The 21,563-nt window shown below is 33.8% G+C and overlaps 3 protein-coding genes across 10 annotated transcripts; all 3 read right to left on the bottom strand.

Annotated features, from left to right (window-relative positions):
* Positions 1-659: 659 nt before the first annotated feature.
* LOC127248886 (uncharacterized) lies at positions 660-3,704 on the bottom strand. 8 transcript variants are annotated; one of them, XR_007838187.1, is made up of 3 exons: positions 3,489-3,704; positions 3,248-3,325; positions 660-943 (listed from the first exon to the last, which is right to left on the bottom strand). XR_007838187.1 is itself a non-coding variant. In XM_051271438.1 (3 exons), exons 1-3 carry the CDS (start codon positions 3,567-3,569, stop codon positions 764-766), a joined length of 306 nt encoding a protein of 101 aa, XP_051127395.1. In that variant the 5' UTR covers positions 3,570-3,704; the 3' UTR covers positions 660-763. The 8 variants fall into 8 exon arrangements, 1 of the variants encoding a protein (XP_051127395.1); XM_051271438.1 differs by having other exon boundaries at positions 3,248-3,292; XR_007838189.1 differs by lacking the exon at positions 660-943 and adding an exon at positions 1,306-2,174 and having other exon boundaries at positions 3,248-3,292.
* Positions 3,705-12,551: 8,847 nt separating this feature from the next.
* Positions 12,552-14,074, bottom strand: LOC127248750 (E3 ubiquitin-protein ligase SGR9, amyloplastic). The gene has a single exon (XM_051271267.1). It carries the CDS (start codon positions 13,935-13,937, stop codon positions 13,095-13,097), a length of 843 nt encoding a protein of 280 aa, XP_051127224.1. The 5' UTR covers positions 13,938-14,074; the 3' UTR covers positions 12,552-13,094.
* Positions 14,075-17,977: 3,903 nt separating this feature from the next.
* LOC127248441 (pentatricopeptide repeat-containing protein At2g37310) lies at positions 17,978-21,204 on the bottom strand. The gene is made up of 2 exons (XM_051270772.1): positions 19,170-21,204; positions 17,978-18,437 (listed from the first exon to the last, which is right to left on the bottom strand). The coding sequence occupies exons 1-2, from the start codon at positions 21,052-21,054 to the stop codon at positions 18,430-18,432; spliced, it is 1,893 nt and encodes a 630-aa protein (XP_051126729.1). The 5' UTR covers positions 21,055-21,204; the 3' UTR covers positions 17,978-18,429.
* Positions 21,205-21,563: the final 359 nt, after the last annotated feature.

Consider the following 21,563-nt stretch of genomic DNA (forward strand, 5'->3'; position numbering starts at 1 on the left):
TTATTTTCTGCCACTCAGACTCTGACCACATTTGCACATAAGAATTTTCACAAAATTTGATAATTCTTCCCATATGGCTTTCAATTTAAACCAAACAAAATGCCCCGTAACTGTTGGATTCTTGGGCCATTGATGATCGAAAATCTTTCTTTGATATCCCTCCACAACACGGTTGCCATCTCTATATGTGAAATTGATGAACGCGTACCGAGGGATCGATGGTGTTCCGAATCCATGATACCAGCAATGAATTATTGGTCCACCAATCTTCAAGATCTGGAGAAGTTTCATCTGGCTTTGTTATCGTGCTGTCAACAAAGACGAATTTCTTTTGGGCTCTTAAAGTTGTTCTCATGGAACGAGACCAATCATCGTAATTGCTCCATTTCAGTTGCACCTGTGTAATCAGAAGTCCAGGATTATCATTAAGGGAGAGATCATAAGGCGATATTGTCTTGCGCCTTGATATCTCTTCGACATCTTCTTTATTTTTATCGCTTGTATCAGTCATGGCAGCAGGTGGGTGAGTTATAAACCTAGCTCTAATACCATGATAGTTTTACGCAAGAGAATAAATTGATATACAAAGAAATACTCGTCTTTCTATATTCACAACACCGGTATATAACCTGATCCAAAACACCTAAAGTAAATCCTAATTAGACCAAAACAACACAATGAAATAAATAAGACACAAAATTACAGTTGCTTACGTATATACATAAGATCCATCAATCATGCCTACAATATTGCACCGCAATATTTACCAAACAACATTGAACTCCAGTAGACGATGCGGAGTTAGACAGCAACGGCGGACTGGTTCTCCTCCAAACCAGCTCTGGTCATCTTCTCCACAGTTCTGCTGGGAACAGCTCCGATTGCTTCTTTTTTCATTTATTTCACCAATAGTAATGCAAAAATTGAAGGAGAATGTAGTGTACTGCATATTGCAAAAATTAAAAGAAAGAACATAGAAAAAGAAAAAGGAAAAAAAGAGGAGAAGAACCTAGTGCTCCAGGCAGTAATATACGCTGCTGCCATGTCATTTATGTTAAGTCCTAGATTTGTAACGGTGATCAAAATTGATTAAACGATTAATTTTTGTATATTTGGATCAAAATTGATTAATTCAAATTATATGAAGATTAAAATTGATTTTTTTCCTATAAATTATATAAATTAAAATAAATAATAATAATAAATTGTACAACATATGTGAAATAAGACTCGTAAAATAATATGGCATAATGTAAATAATTTTTTATATCTTAAGAAGCTCATACATAACATAGATCGAACGTCATTGAGAGTAAACTCTATCAATTGAAGTAATTTTTCTTTTTTTTTTTCTCTATTAACACATGATCTCAAATATTCCAATTAAAGAAATGAAGTAAAATTCTTCATTTAATTCTTTCAATCATCACCTTATTTGATCAAAGTGTTCAGAGATTCGTTTTTTTTTTTTTTTTTTTTTTCTGCCAAATTGATTTAGAGGATTATCTAACTTTAGATCATCTTTCTTGTCATTTATGTTTACTTGTAGTTATTAGTTTTAGGATAAGAAAATCGAATAAATAAATAAATAAATAAAAAATAACACTTTTATTTGAACTGAAAAATAAAATAAAAGAAGTTCGAAACACAACTGAAACATAACGAACAAACTAAATGACTCAAATTTCAAATCAGTTCACTTTATCAAACAAAAAATTGATATAACAAAAGAGCAACTCGGACGACGGACACCCAACGACCCTAGCTCCTGCCCAAAAAGAAAAGCTCTAAAACTCTATATATCGGAATCGTTCAATTTTGGAGGAATCGAACCGTAGAAACTTCACCAAATACTCTCCAAAGATACACCCAATACTCGTCTATAATCATGGTAAAAACTTCGGAAAGCCTCGCCGTTAAACACATAACAAATATAAAAAAAATATCGAAGAGAGTTCTGAGAGAAAAACATACAGAGCGGTGCATGTGTCTAACGTAAGGAACAACTACATATATATCTACCACGAACGGACGGCTAGGATTAAAATCCTAGAATGGACAGTTGGGATCTGATTTGGGCAGAACTAGGTCGCAAGTCGGGTCATCACCGGATACGAGACATGGGTCTGAACCGGATATGGATTGAATTTGTCCAATAATCCAACATTTCTCCACTATTTTTGGTCGAAATTCACATGGGTAAAGAACTCATCATTGTCACACAATTATTTTCAATAAAACTCATAAGTACATATTTAGAACAAATATGATTCAAATTTCAAATAGATAGGCATTTAGTTCTCTTTAAAATCACATCACAATGATTGAGTTTATCAAACTCAACCTATTGATCCCACACAAATATTTAAATAGTTACTTTAAAGCATTCTAATATTCCACACTGGAAGTAAACACAAATCACTTAATCACCTCTTTCAAATATGAATACAAATTTAAAAATAACTCGGACATTTGTCTATTTCTTTCTATATGCATACCTAAAATCACTTTTGAATCACTAAGGGTGTGTTCGTTTGTACTATTCATAAAAAATTTTCTCCCCAAAAATATCAAATCAAATACCTATTTTTTATTTTTTATATTATACTAAAAATCAATTTTACATTCAAAACATCACATCAACACCTATTTATATCACATCATACAACTATTCAAATTCAAAATTTTTACTATTCAAATCCCAACTCAAAATCCAAACCCCAAACAAACACACCCTAAAAAAACTCATATCAAATTGATCACTCAAACACTTATTAATTTGATTCTTTACACTCAAATCAACACTGATCAACAAGTTATCATCAAACATAAATCAACAAAAAATCCATATATATTATTAATTGATTCATACTGTGCACACATGATACATAGATATGCATGTGACTAAGGCTTTGCTTTGTAATGCAATATTTGAAAAAAAAATAGTTTTTATTAATGAACATCACATTATATTCTATTCGAAAGACTGCCACAAAACTGTGCAAAGGCTACTATCATCCTGATTAAGACATAGCCTTTTCTTAATATTTTGTATATTTCAATAAACTGCATAGTAACAAACCAACGTATTCATCAAATATGACAATTAGATTTTCTATATGTCAAATGCAATGAATGGACCATTAAATTGCAACAAATATAAACACAATTAGACATAATTTTTTTACACACAAAAAAAAAAAAAATGAAAAATGAAAGAATCAAAGATAAAAATTCATAGCCTCACAGTGAGATACGAAGGAGAAATAGAGCAGACTGAACTCCTCAATGGCTGTTAAGGGCCGTTTAAAAATTAGTGGTGAATCTGGACAAAAAGAAAAAAAAAAAAACACGAAATCCACCAATACGACTATAAGCTTGGAAATAAGGGGGTGTATCAATCACATAGCCGGAGAGGGTCACTTGGTCGTCGCCGAGCAACGCTCCCACCGATTTGTCGGAAAAATAAATTTAAGGTACAAACTCACAAGATTCTGCCGTAGGGGCCACCGAAGGAAAATACGACCCGGTGCATCGGAATCGTAACCGACGACTTCTTTCTTCGCCATCCTCGGCGGCGGTGACTACCCGGCGACCATCGGAAATCGGCATGTGGTTGAGAAAGAATCTATCGATGAAGAAGTTTAGGGTTTCGGTAGGAGAAACGTGACGAAACTGAAATTGGAATGGAATTGTGGGTTCGTTCTTTTGTTTTATTTTATTGTTTTAATTTATTTAATTAATTATTGTGTTTAATTAATTTTAATTGTTTTTGTTAAGTATATTTAGATTGAATAAAGCTTATTAAAAATAGAAAGATAATCAAGTAAGTTTGCACAGACGAAAATAAAGTTGTGTGAAGAATGTTGGGAAGGAGGGAGTATTATCTCTATCATATTTTATGTCAGATTTACATCTGAATAAAAATTGGGTATAATATTTAACAAAATAATAGGACTGAAGATATCAATAGCAGTATTCTCAGTAATTTTATGTCTTGTATTAATTTTTGAAAAATATTTAATTTATCATCAATGTTTTTTTGCAAATAAAATTTAAAACTAAAAAATTTTAGCCATCAAATACAATTTACTTCACAAAGAAATTTTAGTATATAGTTATCAAATTTATCCCATGAATCTTTTGCAGTCTTAACAATTTCAATTTATTTTTAAAAAAAAATATAGAATTTTTATTTAAAAATATTCAAATTTGAGAAAAACATATAAAAATAAAATAAAGTAATTTAAAGTTCTTAGCACTAAAATTTGTTTACACACCACACCAATCAAATAGAAATTCAAGCAAAATTACATAAAAAACATTGCTCAAAGACAATAAATCAACTTATTTTTTCTAAAACGGATTTGAAATCACAACAAATAAGCCATAATAGCAATATTCATAAATTAATCAATATATGACTATAATCAGCAGCCCACTATTACATAAAGTAAATAATATTATCAAATATCACACATGTCGAGATTTAGTGATTAAATCACACTGAGTTTCATATTTCACTTAAAGCACATATATCACATAAAAATAAAAAAAAAATAAAAAATAAGCCTTTTACTTAAAATACAAGTTTCTGTAAAAATAATCTTCAATTTTGATTAAAACCAAATTTAAAACTTCATGAGAAAATTATGTTCATAAAAGAAAACACATTTTTCTTTACTTTTTTTAAAATTTATTTAATATATATGTTCAAAACAGATTTTGAAAACTCAATTTAAACTTTTAGAACCACAAAAAAATAAAAATAAAAATGATATAATGAAAGAGCAGCTCCAACAACAGTCAACGGTCACCCGACAACTCTATCTCCTACCCAGAAAAAAGAAATCTCAATACTCTATATTGGAACCATTTGATTATGAAGGAATCGAACCGTAGGAACCTCACCAAACACTCTCCAAAGATACATACAATACTCACCTACAATTTTATGGTACAAACACCGGAAAGCCTCTTCGTCGAACAAACAAAAGATCGGAGAGAAATAAATTGTAAGAGTAAAACACACAGCAACAACGCATGTGTCTAAAGTGAGGAGCAGCCACATATATATATATATATATATATCTACAACAGAACCCTACGATGGACCGCTAGAATATGATTTAGGGGAAATTGGGTTGCGGATTGGGTCATCGCTAGATACCGGTAACGGATTGCGCGCAGAAAATATGCAAAAAAAGAGTCTAAACCATATATGGATTGAGTTCGCCCAAAAATCCAATAGTAGTAATGTCAAATGAAGATTAAAAGATATTCAAGCTTCCTCTTTAAATTTATTATCCATGTATAAGTAACTGGTCAATGTGCTAATATATTTTTAAAATTGATGAACTTGACTTCGGGTGGTGGGTACCACAAGCATGTTTTTTTTTTAGCTTGAACGTTCTTGTCACTTGGGGAGTGAGCCAAAGGACTTAAGCTTTGACTTTGGTTCTCCTTGGCTTGGTTCACACATGAATAATGAATGTTTTGGATAAGAAATTTTTTTTGTATTAATCCGTGAGCCAATTACGTAACGTGGACCTAAATTATTGGGTCAAATTTTTGTAGGCTAAAGCTATGTTGGTTTTATTGGGTCTTCTAGAAGGATTCACTAGCATTTTTATTTTTTGTGTTTTACACAAACATTCATTTGTTATATAGAGATCGAACCTTCAATTTCTAATATGTAAAAAAAAATTCAATTGACCAACTGCAATTCAACTCACCAAAGATGAGAAGTATGATTGTTTAAAAATTATAGCTCAAGTGATTGAATATTCTTTGACATATTATAAGATTGAGGTTCAATCAATGTGGATCAAACTATACGAGAAAAGAAGAGAACTTTCTCGTTTCTTTAACTTACTTATTATTAATATCAAACAAGAATTTCAGTGAGTCTTATGCACCACGGACCATCCTCTTAAATTACAACAACTTGGAGTCCCGTAAGGGATGGGTTGGTGGTGTAGGGGTTGGACTTGTGACCGTGAGGTCATGGGTTCAAACCCCCGACGCCTCAAGTCACCTGCCACACATGGTTCGTCTAGTGTGTCTTTCTCGTCGGGCCTGGTTTGTAGGGTATTAGGTTCGACCGGGGATTTACCCAGTGCGCACTTTCGGGTAGCGGCTTTGGGTTCCCACGTCATAAAAAAAAATGAACAAACTCTTTCAAATTCGTTGACTTAAATCTCACAATTCACAAAAGGAATTTTTCTTTTAAATCAAAATAAAAATCAAGCCTTGAAATTAAAATCCCAATCCAATCAAAATTCGAGAAAATAAATTCAAGATTTACTCGGACTCATAAATTTTCTCACTAAAATATATCTATAAATAAAAATAAAAATAGATAGTCTCTCAAGAATGAGAGTAAAATTAATTCCCTCGTCCCCCACTATATCTCACCCATGGAATATATATACATATATATATATATATCAATCCCTCAAAGTAGACAATAAAATAAATCTACCTGCTGGTTGTTTGATTAACTGTGTACAATCTAAACTTGTTATTTTATTTATTTATTTATATCATTCTCCAGCCTATTGTTGTTTCTCGTTGCTCCACTGCTGATGCAAGAAGGCCATTCGTACATAAAAATTTTAAAAATAAATAAATAACGAGGCTCTATTTAATGTTTTATGTTATTAACTGTATTCAAAATATTACATTCTATTCCTATTCTACAAAACGTTAAACACAACCAAATGGTGATGTAATACCATTTTTTCTTAGGGTGTGTTTGTTTGGGGATTGGATTTTAAATACATCATTCATCCCATTTTTTTCTCCCAAAAATATCAAATCAAACACCTATTTTTTATTTTTTATATTATACTAAAAATCAATTTTACATTCAAAACATCACATCAACATTGTTGAATAATAATGATCATGTCATCTGTGCCACTTCCACCTCAACATATTTGGCTTTATCCCACTGCAAGCTTCATCACTCATTTGAGCCTGGCTAGGTGGCATTCTGTTATAATCACTCTTTGTAAAAGTTTATTTATGGGTGGACCACATGACGTTGACATAAGTTTGTTACACAATTACATTCTTTGTAGATAAATACTCATCCAAAAGGCTACAATATACAAGAGAAAACACTCGGTTTTTACTCTCTCCTTTTACTCTATGTTCTTTTCATCTAATTTGTTCTTGATTCTTTTGCCAATGTAAATTGCTCAATTTCTTCATGGTATCAGAGCTGTAGCTCAATCCCCTTATTATGGCTACAGAAGAAAGCAAGTTAAAGATGTCTGCACAAGCAACTGCAGACACAGCAACCCATCTTCTTTCTCAATCCTTTGGAAATCAACAACATCTCCTGCCAAAGGTGTTACAGCTTAACATTGGTGATCAACCAAACTTGTGTTTATCCTCCATTCTTTTAAATGGAACTAATTCTTTTACTTGGTCTCATCGAGTGTGGAACTCATTAGTGGCCAAAGGGAAAATTGGTCTTCTCACTGGACAGGTTAAGAAACCAGTGGCTGGTACAATTGAGCATGAGACTTGGATTGAAGTGGATGCGTTTATCCGAGGCTAGATACTAAACTCCATAACGCCTGAATTACAAGGTGCCTTCATCTTCGTCTCTACTGCAAAGGGATTATGGGAAAACCTGAAGGAGAAGTATGGTCAAGCCAATTGATCTTCCATATACCAATTGAAGCAGTCACCTGCCAGCTTAAAACAATGTGATGACTCTCTCACATCTTACGCAACGAAACTACAAGAACTATACGAAGAGCTAATTATAGTAGACCCTCCACCTGAATACTTATGTGGGATGCATCAGAAACTCATGGCCCGCATGGACAGAGATCTATTAACCCAGTTTTTGACAGGCCTAAATGACTCATATGAATTAGCCAAGGGCCAAATTCTATTAATGGATCCTCTTCCAAATATGAACAAGGCGTATTCCTTACTCTTGCAAGTTGAAAAACAGAGAGAAATTCACATTACAAAGGAACAAAGTGCCTTTATGGTTAATTGCAGAAATGCTGCATTTAAGAAGCCAACAGACAGAAGACAAGCTCAAGCTGAAAAGAAAAACCAAGATTGCAAGAGAAAAGGACACTCAAGGGAATCATGCTTATGGTATTCCTGATTGGTACAAAGAGATGGTTGAAAAGAAAATGATGGTTGGATGTGTTGTTTATGAGCAACAACAAGTTGTAGCTGAATCAAAGCAACCTCATCTTGACATAAGTTCCATGATCAAGGCTGAACTCCAGAAGCTTCTGCAGAACCAATCCATTGCGGACTCTCCAATGCTGCAATTGAATTTTCAGGTACCACCTCTCTTACTGGTCCTACACAGTTAGATAGTAATACTTGGTTAGTTGACAGTGGTGCATCTTGCCATATCTGCATGAATGACAAACTCTTGAACTTCCTTGTTCCTTTAAAGGCTGGTCCCAAAATCATTCTCCCAAATGGCTACTCTCTCACAGCCTCTCATGTAGGAACAATCACCATACATCCTTTCATTACTCTTACCAATGTCTATTATGTGTCTCACTTCAAGTTTAACTTGTTGTCTGTAAGTGCCTTAATACAAACTTCTAATTACAAGCTCTTATTTACACCTACATGTTGTATGATACAGGACCCATCATCTAATCAAGTCTTAGCAGTGAGAAGGCAAGAACAGAACCTATATACCCTACGATGCTCCTCCATTCCAACTCACAACTTAGCCTCTGTAACTACTCTGACCAAGTCCTTGTTCTGGCACTATAGACTTGGACATGCCTCTGAAACTACTCTTAAACACTTACCTTTTGTTACATCTTCAAATTGTAGTCCATGTGATATCTATCATAAATCAAAACAAACCAGATTGCCTTTTAATAAAAGTTCTTCATGTGCCTTGCATGCTTTTGATCTTCTCCACATGGACACCTAGGGACCTTATAAAATAGCTACTGTCAATGGTTGCCATTATTTTCTCACAATTATAGATGATTATTCAAGAGCCATATGGACTTACCTCTTACCAAATAAGCAAAACATCCACACTCTGCTAAACTCCTTCATTGTTCAGATTCATAATCGGTTTGGAATTACCATTAAGAAAATTCGAACTGATAATGGATCTGAATTTCTCAACCATAGCTGCAAAACCCTGTTCCAAAAATATGGCATCCTCCATCACCACTCCTACCCCCATTCACCTCAACAAAATGGTAGAGCTGAAATAAAACATAAACACCTCTTGCAAATTACCAGAGCTTTGCTATTCCAAGCTCATCTTCCTACTAACTTTTGGGGGAAAGCTCTCCTACATGCCACATTTCTAATGAACAGATTGCCCTCTTCTGTGCTTAACTGGTCCACACCCTTTTGAACTTCTACATCACTCCAAGCCAACTTATAATGACCTTAAGCCCTTTGGTTGCCTTTGCTATGCCACCAACATTGACCCTGCCAAATCAAAGCTTGATCCTCAAGCCCATAGGTGCATCTTCCTTGGCCTTCCTCCTGGCCAAAAGGGATATAAACTCCTAGATTTATCTCGCAATAAAAGATTTGTGGCAAGAGATGCTGTGTTCTATGAACATATCTTTCCATTTGATTCATTGTCAATGCATTCTCCAATCTCGTATAATCACTCCCTTTACATTGTCCAACCTAGGACCGTCTGAATCTTTACCTCAGACTGAACCATACCCTCCTGCAGCTCAATCCATAACCTAGGTTCCTACCTCTCCATATCAGCCACCTTTTGAATACCATTCATCTGCAGAACCTGTTGTATCCCCTGTGCACTCACCCTCACCTGCAGGAGTTGATGTGTCTCTCATGCATTCTTCTTCTTCTAGTCCAGCCATGTTACCCAATTCACCAGAGATTCCACATTATTCTCCACCATCTATATCATCCAAGAGACATATCAGAAAACCTCTCTGGATAAAGGTCTATGTCTCATCATGTCACTCCTCATCCTCATTTCCTAAGTCATTCATGCATATTTGGCATAATACTGCTTTTGTTACCTGTCAAGAACCAACTTCTTATGCGCAGGCCCAGCAAGATCCTAGGTGGAAAGCAAGAACCACACACTTGCCTTAAGGTCTCAAACCAATTGCTTGTAAATGGGTGTATCGTGTCAAAAGACATTTAGATAGGAGTATTCAACGGTACAAGGCACGTTCAGTTGCTAAAGGATATCTACAGGTGTATGGAAGGGACTACAATGAATCATTCGCTCCTGTAGCAAAGGTGGTAACCGTCAGAATCCTTCTTACAATAGCCTCAATGAATGGCTAGAATGTTCATCAACTTGATATAAACAATGCATTCTTGCATGACCATCTAGATGAAGATATCTATATGATTTCTCCTCAAGGAAACAATGTCCCAGCAGGCTATGTTTACAAGCTCAAAAAATCCCTTTATGGTCTCAAACAAGTACCACGACAGTGGTATAAAGAGCTTGGTGCGAAGTTGATTCAGTATGGCTTTAAGCAATCCTCTCATGAACCCTTGCCTATTCATTCTCTCCACATGAACACATTTCACAACCCTATTGGTGTATGTGGATGATATTCTCCTAACAAGGAATGATTCATCACGCATTGAAGAGCTGAAAGAATTTTTACACCAAGAATTCACCATCAAGACACTGAATACAACTAATCTTTTCCTTGGAATCCAAATTGACAGAACAGATGTTGGCCTTGTTGTCTCTCAACAGCATTTCATTGAAGACATATTGCAGGAGGCAGGATTTCTTAACTCCAATGCCTGTTCCACTCCAGTATCCTCAGGATCAAAGTTGAAGCATCAGGACGGACATGCTTTATCTAAGCCTGAGGCTTACATGCGACTAATAGGTAGACTGCTCTATCTGACTACCACAAGGCCAGACATTTTTTATGCAGTTCAACAGCTTACTCAATTTATGGATGCTCCTACATCTGAACATTGGAAGGCAGCTCATTGAATCATCAAATACTTGCAAGGTACAGAGAATCTCCGATTCTTATTCCCTTGCAAAGGACAATTCTCTCTTACAGCCTTCTGTGATGTTGATTGGGCAAGTTGTTTGGACACCAGAAAGACCCTCACTGGCTATTGTCTATTCCTTGGACCATGTCTTATTTCTTGGAAAACTAAGAAGCAACCGACCATTACCAAAACCTCGGCCGAAGCTGAATATAGAGCAATGACAACTACTATCTCTGAATTATTGTGGATAACATACCTGCTTAGGGATTTCCAAGTTCACTTGTCCACACGAACTCAGTTATATGGTGATAATCAGTCAGCTATTCACATGGTAAATAATCCGGTGCATCATGAACGTACGAAGCATATTAATGTGGATTGTCACTTTATTCGTCACTACTATGCATCAAGATTCTTTGAGCCAATTCATATTCCTTGTTCACAGCAGGTGGCTGATGTCTTCACCAAAGCACTGTCGTCTGCAACCTTTCACCATGCATGTATCAAGCTAAATCTGGTTCTTATTATCCATATCTCGCTTGAGGGGGATGTGTTGAATAATAATGATCATGCCATCTGTGCCACTTCCACCTCAGCAGATTTGGCTTTATCCCATTGCAAGCCTTATCACTCATTTGAGCCTGGCTAGGTGGCATTATGTTATAACCACATCTTTGTAAAAGTTTATTTATGGGTGGACCACATGACGTGGACGCAAGTTTGTTACACAGTTACATTCTTTGTAGATAAATAATCATTCAAAAGGCTGCAATATACAAGAGAAAACACTCGGCTTTTACTCTCTGCTTTTACTCTATGTTCTTTTCATCTCATTTGTTCTTGATTCTTTTGCCAATGTAAATTGCCCAGTTTCTTCAGACACCAATTTATATCACATTATACAACTATTTAAATTCAAGATTTTTACTATTTAAATCCCAACTCAAAATCCAAACCCCAAAACAAACACACCCTAATACATACCAATTTTTCTCTTTTGTTTTTTCTAAATACAATTATAAAATCATTTCAAACAAAAAACTAAATGCAAAATTGAAATTAATTATAATATGATTATTCACCTCGAAACACAATCAAACAGTGAAACTCTAATTTCTATACTCATTCGCAACTTAAGATTTTATTATTTTTAAAACCATCTAAGATATCAAAGAAAAAGGTAAATTATATCACACGCTCTTGTGTTTTTAGTAAAAATGCACAAAATACTATGTGTTTTATTTATTGCGTGAAACCTATTGGTTAATGTAAAGTTTGCACGAAACACTCTCATTGTTCAAAACTGATGTTTGAGTTTAAATAAAGACCTAAATTACTAGAGTTTTATACAAATAAAATAAATATATATATATATCTTAAATAATTTTTTTTGAATAAAATAAGTAAAAAATAATTAATTAATCCTCATTTTATAGATTTTTTTAGAGAAATGATTATCTGATTTTTACAAAAATTATAAAAATAAATGATTGATCAATTATTTATTTATTTATTTTATTCAAAAAAATTGCGTAATTTAAGTCTTTATTTAAAGCCAAATATCAGTTTTGGATAAAAAAAAAATGTGTTTCACGTAAACTTTATATTAACACAAGGGGTTCATCCAATGAATAAAACACAGGTCTTTTGTGCATTTTTATTAAAATGTTATACTCCCTCCGTCCCAATACAATAGTCTTGTTTACTACTTTTATCCGTCCCAAAACAATAGTCTTATTTCCATAAATAACTATATCACTATATAACTACCCTTACTCTTTCATTATTATTACACAATTATCACTACATTTTACATTAATAAACTTACAAGGGCAAAAATGTCTTTTACCTATACTTTTTAACTACTATCAGTATAATATCAATATTTCTTAAATTTCGTGTCCAACACAACCAATACTATTGTTTCGGAACAGAGTGAATATAATTTATCAAAAAAAACCCACAATATAAAAAATATATATATTTTTCTAAGTAGCCCATCCTATTAGTAGTTTACCTAGGTTGCTTAACTAGGGAGTTATAACAAAATATGGTGTGTTAGATTGCTATGAATTGAACAAATTATCTTGGTATTATGTAAAAACGATTAGTTAGCAAGCGACGGCGACGGCGCTACCACCCAATTGGGCGAGGTCGTCCAACAACTCTTTGATGTCTCGGTGGATATCGTCAGTGGGGAGGCGGTGGCGGCAGCAGGGACACGTATTCCGGTCGCCCAGCCACCGCAGTATACATTCCCAGTGGAACAAATGCCCACACGGCATTGCACACACACCTCTATCTCTATCTATATCTCTATCTCTATCTTCCCCCATATCTTCTTTACATATCGCACAGTACTCCCCCCTCACTTCCACCGTCGGCAGCGCCGCTACAGCCGCCGCCGCCGCCGCCGTATCTCCCTTCCCACCGCCACAACACATAACATCGACCAAATTCCAGCACCTCCCCACCGACTCAACGAACTCGAGCAAAACTCCTTCGGCAGAGAATCCGCCGCAAGTCGAAACTCGCAGGAGCGAGTCCGACATGTAATCGCGGAGAGCGACGCGCCACCGAGAGGGAGGCGCGTCGAGCAAAGTGCGATCGTGGCGGTCGACCTCGCATAGGAGGAGGAGGAGGAGGACGGAGTCGAGGTCCCGGAGCTTGACGGTGGGGTCGGGGTGGGAGGGGTTTAGGATCAAGGTTTTGAGAAGGGTGAGATTTGAGAAGAGATAGTGGGCAACGAGGAGGGACTTGTGGTGGAGAGAGAGTGATTGGAGGGTGAGAAGAGCGAGGGAGAAGAGAGCCGGGGAGGAGAGTACGGCGGAGAGGCGGTGGAGGCGGCGGTGGCGGACGACGGCGGAGATGGACTGCGTGAGCTGAGAGAAATGGGAAGAAGGGAGCGTGGAGAGTGAACCCATCATTAGGCTGGCCGAGTACATGCTGTCCATGTCCCTCGCCTCTCAACCTCTATACTTTATATCAGCCCAGAAAGGCGAAGTGATCTCCACATCGTAATATTACGAGTTTAAAGTTCTGATGTCTCTAAATTTTGTTTGTCGCATATATATGTAATTATAAAATGATACACTAGTCTCATTTACTTTGATATTTTAATATTAATTATTATATTAAAATATAATATATATTAAAAAAAAAATTACAAAATACTTTTATTAGTATCTTATAATGCTAATAGAAGGACATTTATATATGAAAAAAAAATTATACAAATATAAAAGTATTTTTAATGTTAAATAAAATAAAATAAAAGATAAATGTCACCTTAAAGACAAACAGAGAGAGTATTTTTTATTTTGATTCATTCCAAAATAAAGTTTTAAATATTTTTTTAAGTAAATGCTAAAATATTTGTACTAACTCATAGTCAGTCTGTTCATTAAGTATTTTTTAATAGAGTAATTTTTCATAAATATTATTCCATTAAAAGATACAAATATACACATATTAATATATATATATTATCTACTCGTAAAAATTTAATCATTGAACATAAAATATTATTTTTTATATTAGCAACACAGTTTCTCATACTACACACAAAATCAATTCATCCAACATCTAGTGAACACATTGAATATATTAAATACTTCCTCCGTCTGACTCAAGGGATCTCATTTATATTTTACGTCATTATACTTAACATTAAAAATATCTTTATATTTGTATAATTATTTGCACAAATATCATTATAATAGTATTATAAGACACTGGTAAAAGTAGTTTTGTCATTTTTCCTTGATTTGTACTACGTTTTCATATAATAATTAATATTCAAATATCAATATACAAAAAATAAATGAGATCTTTAAAGCCGGACGAAGGTATATATATTATTACATTTATTTAAAGAATATCATATATATATATATATATGATTTTATCTTCATTTGTATTTCATAAATATATAATAGGGGTGGATAGTCACAATATTATATTTATTTTTTAAGTGTAAACATATTTTTTTATATAATTATATTAATTTGTCCATAAAATAGTAAAATTATCATTTTACTATGCTTTTATTTACTTTTTCTTTTTCACCATCTACTTTGACAAGAAAAATAAAAAAAAATGAAGACAATATTAAATTAATAAAAATATACCAACTTCAGCCTCTCGAAATTTTAGGTTTGTTCCACCATGTACTATATATAATATTAATATTAAAAATTTATGAATAAAAGACAAAGAGATACTTTATTTTGAGACTAAAAGAATACTTCATCCGTCATCATTCAAAATATATTTTTTATCATTTTTGTTCGTCTAACTTCAAAATACATCTTTTTTTTGTTTTAGAAAAAATAATTATACACTAATACCAAAATACTTTGTCTTTTACTTAAATTACAATCATATTATTATATATACAATTACTTTATATATAAAGTTAAAGGGTACAAATGCCAAACACTCTTACACACTTTCACTAACTAATAAAATACTACTACATCCGTTCGGCTCTAAGAGTCTCTTTATTTTTTTAGTGTTGATTTTTAAATATTAATTATTATATCAAAATATAATACAAATTAAAAAAAAAATTGCAAAAAATAATTTCATTAATATTTTATAATACTAATAGAAGGACATTTGTAACAAAAAAAAATATTTTTAATGTTAAATACAATTATATAATTGGTAAATGTGACTAGAGGCAGACAGATGAAGTACTATTTTTTAATTTACAACGAAAACCAAACCGGCCACATTTGAATTGGGACAAAGACAAGTATGTTATATATTTTTACTATATATGTAATTTCATTTATATTTTTCCATTTACCATTTATATTTATCTCACTCAAATAACCACACTTTTATTTATAATCTATGTGATATGAGCAAAATAGTCTTTCACATATAAAAGTACTATCAATTACAATTTAAATAATATTATATTTTAATCTCCTCCGGAAAATGAATAATAATCATAGGATTTTTAATATATATATATATTTATTTATTTATTTTTTATAAAGATAGAATTGAAGTTTTTATAGAATTAATATATAATTCTTAAATTAACATAGGATTAGCTTAAAAAAATGTGTAAGATTCATCGGTAGCAATGACGCAAAAAGATAGAAAATTATAGATACAAATTTAAAGAATGAATTGTATTTTTTTTTTACATATTATAATATGAACACATTTTGTTAAACATACTAAAACTATAAAACAAGCATAATCTTACAAGACGGATAGAGTATTATTTTCACTTGATATATTACAAAAATATTTTAAGACAATACAAGTAAATGTAGAGAGAATAATAATTGTAATTTCAATGAAGGTGTAATTTAGCCTAATAATAATAATAATAATAATAATAATAATAGGGATGACACGATCATACAAATTGTAAGCCAGAAAATTAAGTTAAACTTACTTCTAGTTTCATTTTCTTTGTTTAATTATAACATTGCTACTCCCTTCGTCCCAAACAAGGTGCAACATTTGTTTTGGGCACGGGTTTTTAAGTGAGTAGTGTTAAGTATGATAATTTAAAAATTAAATGATATGATAGAGGAAAAAATATATATTTTATTTTTTTTATTTGGGCGATGGAATATAATAAAATGTAGGATAGAAATTAAGTATAATTAATTATTTTTTATTTTGGAAATATTGCAAGGTGTTTGGGACATAAAAAAAAATAAATAAATAAAATATTGCACGCTATTTGACACTGAAAATGTATTACATAAGGAAGCAAACTAAACTAGAGCCTAGTGTTTAAGAATAAAAAATTACAAAATTTCAGTATAATGATGAAAACAATGAATAAATTATGGAACAAAAAAAATGAATCGTAGCCAAACCCTTTTCCAATCACATTGGTTGCCATCCCCAAATATACATTGGGATGATGAATGAATAATTCATGAACATTCTCTGATACGTGTATAGTTATTAATATGTAGAATAATACTCCTTCTGTCCACAAACTAACGTCATATTTTTTTATTTGAATGTCCAACAATTGTTGTCTCCTTTTATTTTTATACACTAAATTTACTCTTTTACCCTTACTTTATTTACTCTCTCATTTTCTATACACAAGATTAAAGGTAAATTTGTCATTTTATAACAAAAACTCTAATTATCTAAAAATGAGTGTAAATATCAAATAGGACATTAAAAAATGGACGGAGGGAGTATCAAATCCTACGTCATAAAAAAAAAATAAATCAAATAATATTGGTGAATGCGTGATCTTGAGAGTAGCAATATAGTCATATTGTTGGGCATGTTATCATAGAGGTCTAGTCTAGTGTATGGGCAATGCATGTGCGGGCATGTCAAAAAATGAAGAAACCTAAAAAAGTAACTTTGATTAAAGAAGAGTCTGACTGCTTACCAGTAGCAAAAAGAAACATCAGATCCAAAGCAACCAATATTAAATCAAGAAAAAACATCTGTAAAGATGAGCCCCACTTCAATGCTCTCATAAAAATATATACATATATTTATTTATTTTTCTCTTCTTCTAAAATTATTTTTAAAATACAGAAATATTTATGGTAGTAATAGCAGTGGAAGTAATGGTTTTTTCACAATTATCACCAAAAACAATATAAAGTTCATATGTAGTTAATGAAAATTGTATGAAATCTCATTGTTTTTAAAATGTGTTAAGATCCTTTTATAGTTTCAGAAATTCTGCATTTAGTCCTCTTTCTGTTATAGTTAAAGATTATTATTCTACATGTGATCTAACTGCAAAGATAATTCAGAAATTTCATAACAACAAAATATTTTATTATTTTTTACTAAAAAATAAAATGAAAATATTTTAAGTAATAGATAAAATATATATATATATATATATAGGTGATTTAGGAAAACATTGGGCGCACAATGGTATTTTCATGTTGTTTTAATAGCACTCCCTGTAACATAATTCTCTTCACATCTTCAATCCTAATAATAGCCAGACATGATATGGATCTAAGCTAGAAGATTATATAAAATTTCACACACAATAGACAAAAAAAGTAGTAGTTAGGTGCATTATTGAGCATGGCATGTATGAATAACAACAATGGTGTGTGTGTGTGTGTGTGACATTGGAAGTTGATATGGTGGAGTAACATGGAAGAGAGTGGATGGAAATGTTGGGTTCTTGTCCACAACTGAGTGTCATTTCTTTTCTGTCATGCTTAAGGCATACTCTACTTTCTATGGATCTATCTGTCTATCTATTCACTAAGGTGTAAAGAACAAATAAGAAGATCCCAAATGCAAGTTGGACACATATATCTTGATGCATCTCTTGATCATATGAAAACATTAGATTATAATGCATATACAGCTGCTACTGTTACTGATTACTAACTAAGTTTACCTGGATTCGGCAACCTGCTTGTCGTCTGTGTCTGAACTAGTGGATTGGTTTCCATGGTGCACGTAGGATCAAATACCTGAACATGGTAATATATCAATGTTAGTATCCCCGGATGGATCAAAACAAACTGCACGAAAGCTGAGAAGGTTGTCTATAACAGTATAAGATGGTAAGGAAAAATGTGTAATCACAGTTGGAACCAATTGAAAAGGACATGTGAGTGAGGGGCCAATCAGAATGATGAATCTTAACCATAGCATAATGATGTGTGCATGATGAATGTACAATTTCTTCGGCATAAGAATCCTAAGCAGGTCTATCGATAAGTAATGAATCTTCATGAAGAAACAGCAAACTGAAGTAAAGGTGTTAATTCTACAAGAATATTAAACTTGCTTGCCTAAGAAATGTATGAACTATGCACAAAAAACTAAAAGCATCAAAATTGCTTCATATAAAATTGAAGAACAGAGATTAGCAGGATATCAGATCCATCATGGATCCATCCTTTTCTAGAGAATCATTGTAAAAGATCAGGATCTCAGAGTATAGATAAAGAAAAATCATTAAGTAAGCTCCATAAAATATCCATTAATCCAACACCTATAGCTTCACCATCTCATAGATAAGAATCAATTTTCATTTTGGACTCTCATGCTCCAATCTATCCCACCTAAGGGAACATATTCATTTGTGTCAATCAGTAACCATATGGCCTCAAACTCAGCAATTCAGACTTATTCCTCATCGACTTTGGTAGTCTTGAGAGATCATAAACCTAAATTAGTTTTGTAATTTGTAAAGCCACCTCCTGCTATTAAATTTTGCAGCTCCCCAGAAGCCTCTACGCGGCTGGTTGCAGCAATTTTCTTAAACCCAGTGTTCTTCATTTTCGCTCTGACCCCTTCAGCTTCTTCCCATCTACCAGATTTTGAATAGAGATTTGCCATTACAATATAATTGGTTGGATTTTCCGGCTCCAATTCAAATAAATGACTGCACACAAACTCAGCAAGTTCAATGTCATTGCATTCCGAGGCTCCAGTCAGCAGGGCACCCCAAACCCCAGGGGTGGGTTCCATTGGCATTTTCTTGACAAATTCCACTGCTTCGGAAAGCCTCTTCGCTCGGGTCAGACATGCAACCATACAACTATAATGATTAGCCAAAGGCTGAATTCCATATTTTGGAAGCACATCATTGAATATTTCCCAAGCCTTGTCGACCAGCCCAGAATGAGCACAAGCTGACAACACAGCAGTATACGTCACGGCATCTGGCTTTATCCCCCTTTTCAACATCTCCTCAAATAGACTAAGGGCCACCTTAGCATCTCCATGAGATGCATATGCAGAGATTATTGCTGTCCAAGCAATCACGCTCCTATTATCTATTAGATCAAATATTTTTTGTGCTCCGCTCAGAAATCCCAGTTTCGCGTACACATCAATGATGGCTGAGACTACATATATATTCCTATCTGAATTTGTCTTGATTGCATAAGCATGAATCTCTTTTCCTGCTTTCAAATGGGAGACATGTGGAATGGCTGGAAGAATACTTGAAAGTGTCATACTGTTAGGCTTCGTCCCCGATCCTTGCATTTGTCGAACGAAATCTAGAACCATATCATACCGATTGTTCTGAACCTTACCCGAAATCACAGCATTCCAAATACTCAATCCGGGGTTGTTTATTTCGTGGAATAAGTCCATCGCCTCATCAACATGCCCATGACTCATGTACCCAGAAATAATTGTGCTGTAAGTTATTTCATCTTTTTCAGTCATCTCCTCGAAAAGCTGTCTGGCATAATCCAAGCTGCCACACTTTGCATAAACAGCGATGATTGAATTACAGACTGACAGATCCATTTCAATCCCATTATCAGTCACAAACTGATGCACTTTCATTCCAAAAATAAGATCAGCCGATTGTGCACATGCGTGCAGAACGCTAACTGCTGTAACCCCATTGGGCCTTAGATCTTCTACGCCCAACATCATTTTGTACAAATCCTTGCATTCCTGATAGAAACCCCCTTGCGAGTACCCTGAAATCATTGAATTCCAAGATACCAAGTCCCTTTCAGGCATTTCGTCAAATAAAGCCCTAGCAGAGACTAGATCATCACACCTCGAATAACAAGTCACCAATCCATTGCATACAAAAACGTCAAAATCAAGCGCGTGTTTAATCACATAACAATGCATCATCCGAGTCAAAAGAGGTCCATCCACCGCCACTTCCGACATTGCCTTAAGCGCACAGCTTAAAGTAAAGCTGTCCGGCTTAACATCAGACAAATCCCAAAACTCATTCCTGCGGGGTAAGCTCGCCGCAAAGAGCTCCAGCACCGCATTGTGTCTACTATGCAAGGAATACGCAATGAGGAGGGCGTTAAAGGAGAAAGTGTTCTTACTGGGAATTTGATCGAACACGTGGTGGGCGCAGGATAGCTGATTAGTTCTGGAATAGAAAGCAATGAGCTTTGAGGCGAGAAAGTTATCGGCAGTGGTGGAGACGAGAATGAGGCGGGCATGAATCTGCTTGGCCTGACGGAAGAGGCGGCGCTCGGCGCAGCGCTGGATGAGATGCCCGTAGAGTGAGTAGCGAATGGAGCGGCCATTGGTGATTGGAGCGTCCTGTAGAAGCGCCTGAATGCTTTGGCGGGTGAATGGTGCTGTTATCATTTCAAACTAAACATCAGAAATCATCCTTCATTAAAAACAAACGTCTTTGATTGTGTATGTACATCATAGAGCTAGCTGAAAGCGTGTGTGCGTGGACAAACACTACACTTTTTAGTGATAACTCTTCATTTGTTGCACGTTCTACTAACACTTTTGATCTTGATCGTGTAGTTTGGACAGTCATATTTTTTTGTCCAAAAAGTTTCGTGTTTTAAAAGATATTACTCAAAATCTATTTTTTTTTTTTTTTTAAGAATATTTGTATAATATTTTTTGAAAATAAGAAAGAGAAAAGAAAAATCATAAAATGTTATAAAATAACTAATACTACTGTTGATGTAATTTTTCAACAAAAATAAAGTAAAATTCAAAGATATAGAAAATATCCTTAAACTTGATTAATTAGTGCCTGAGATTAGGAATCGCTAAACACTGTATGGTACAGAAAATAAACTGGAAAATAAAAGACTGAAATTTAAAGTGGTGATCCCCAAATCTGACTTTGCTTT

Source organism: Andrographis paniculata, unplaced genomic scaffold, assembly GCF_009805555.1.
Source record: "Andrographis paniculata isolate CXL003 unplaced genomic scaffold, ASM980555v1 Contig34END, whole genome shotgun sequence".
Taxonomy (NCBI): domain Eukaryota; kingdom Viridiplantae; phylum Streptophyta; class Magnoliopsida; order Lamiales; family Acanthaceae; genus Andrographis; species Andrographis paniculata.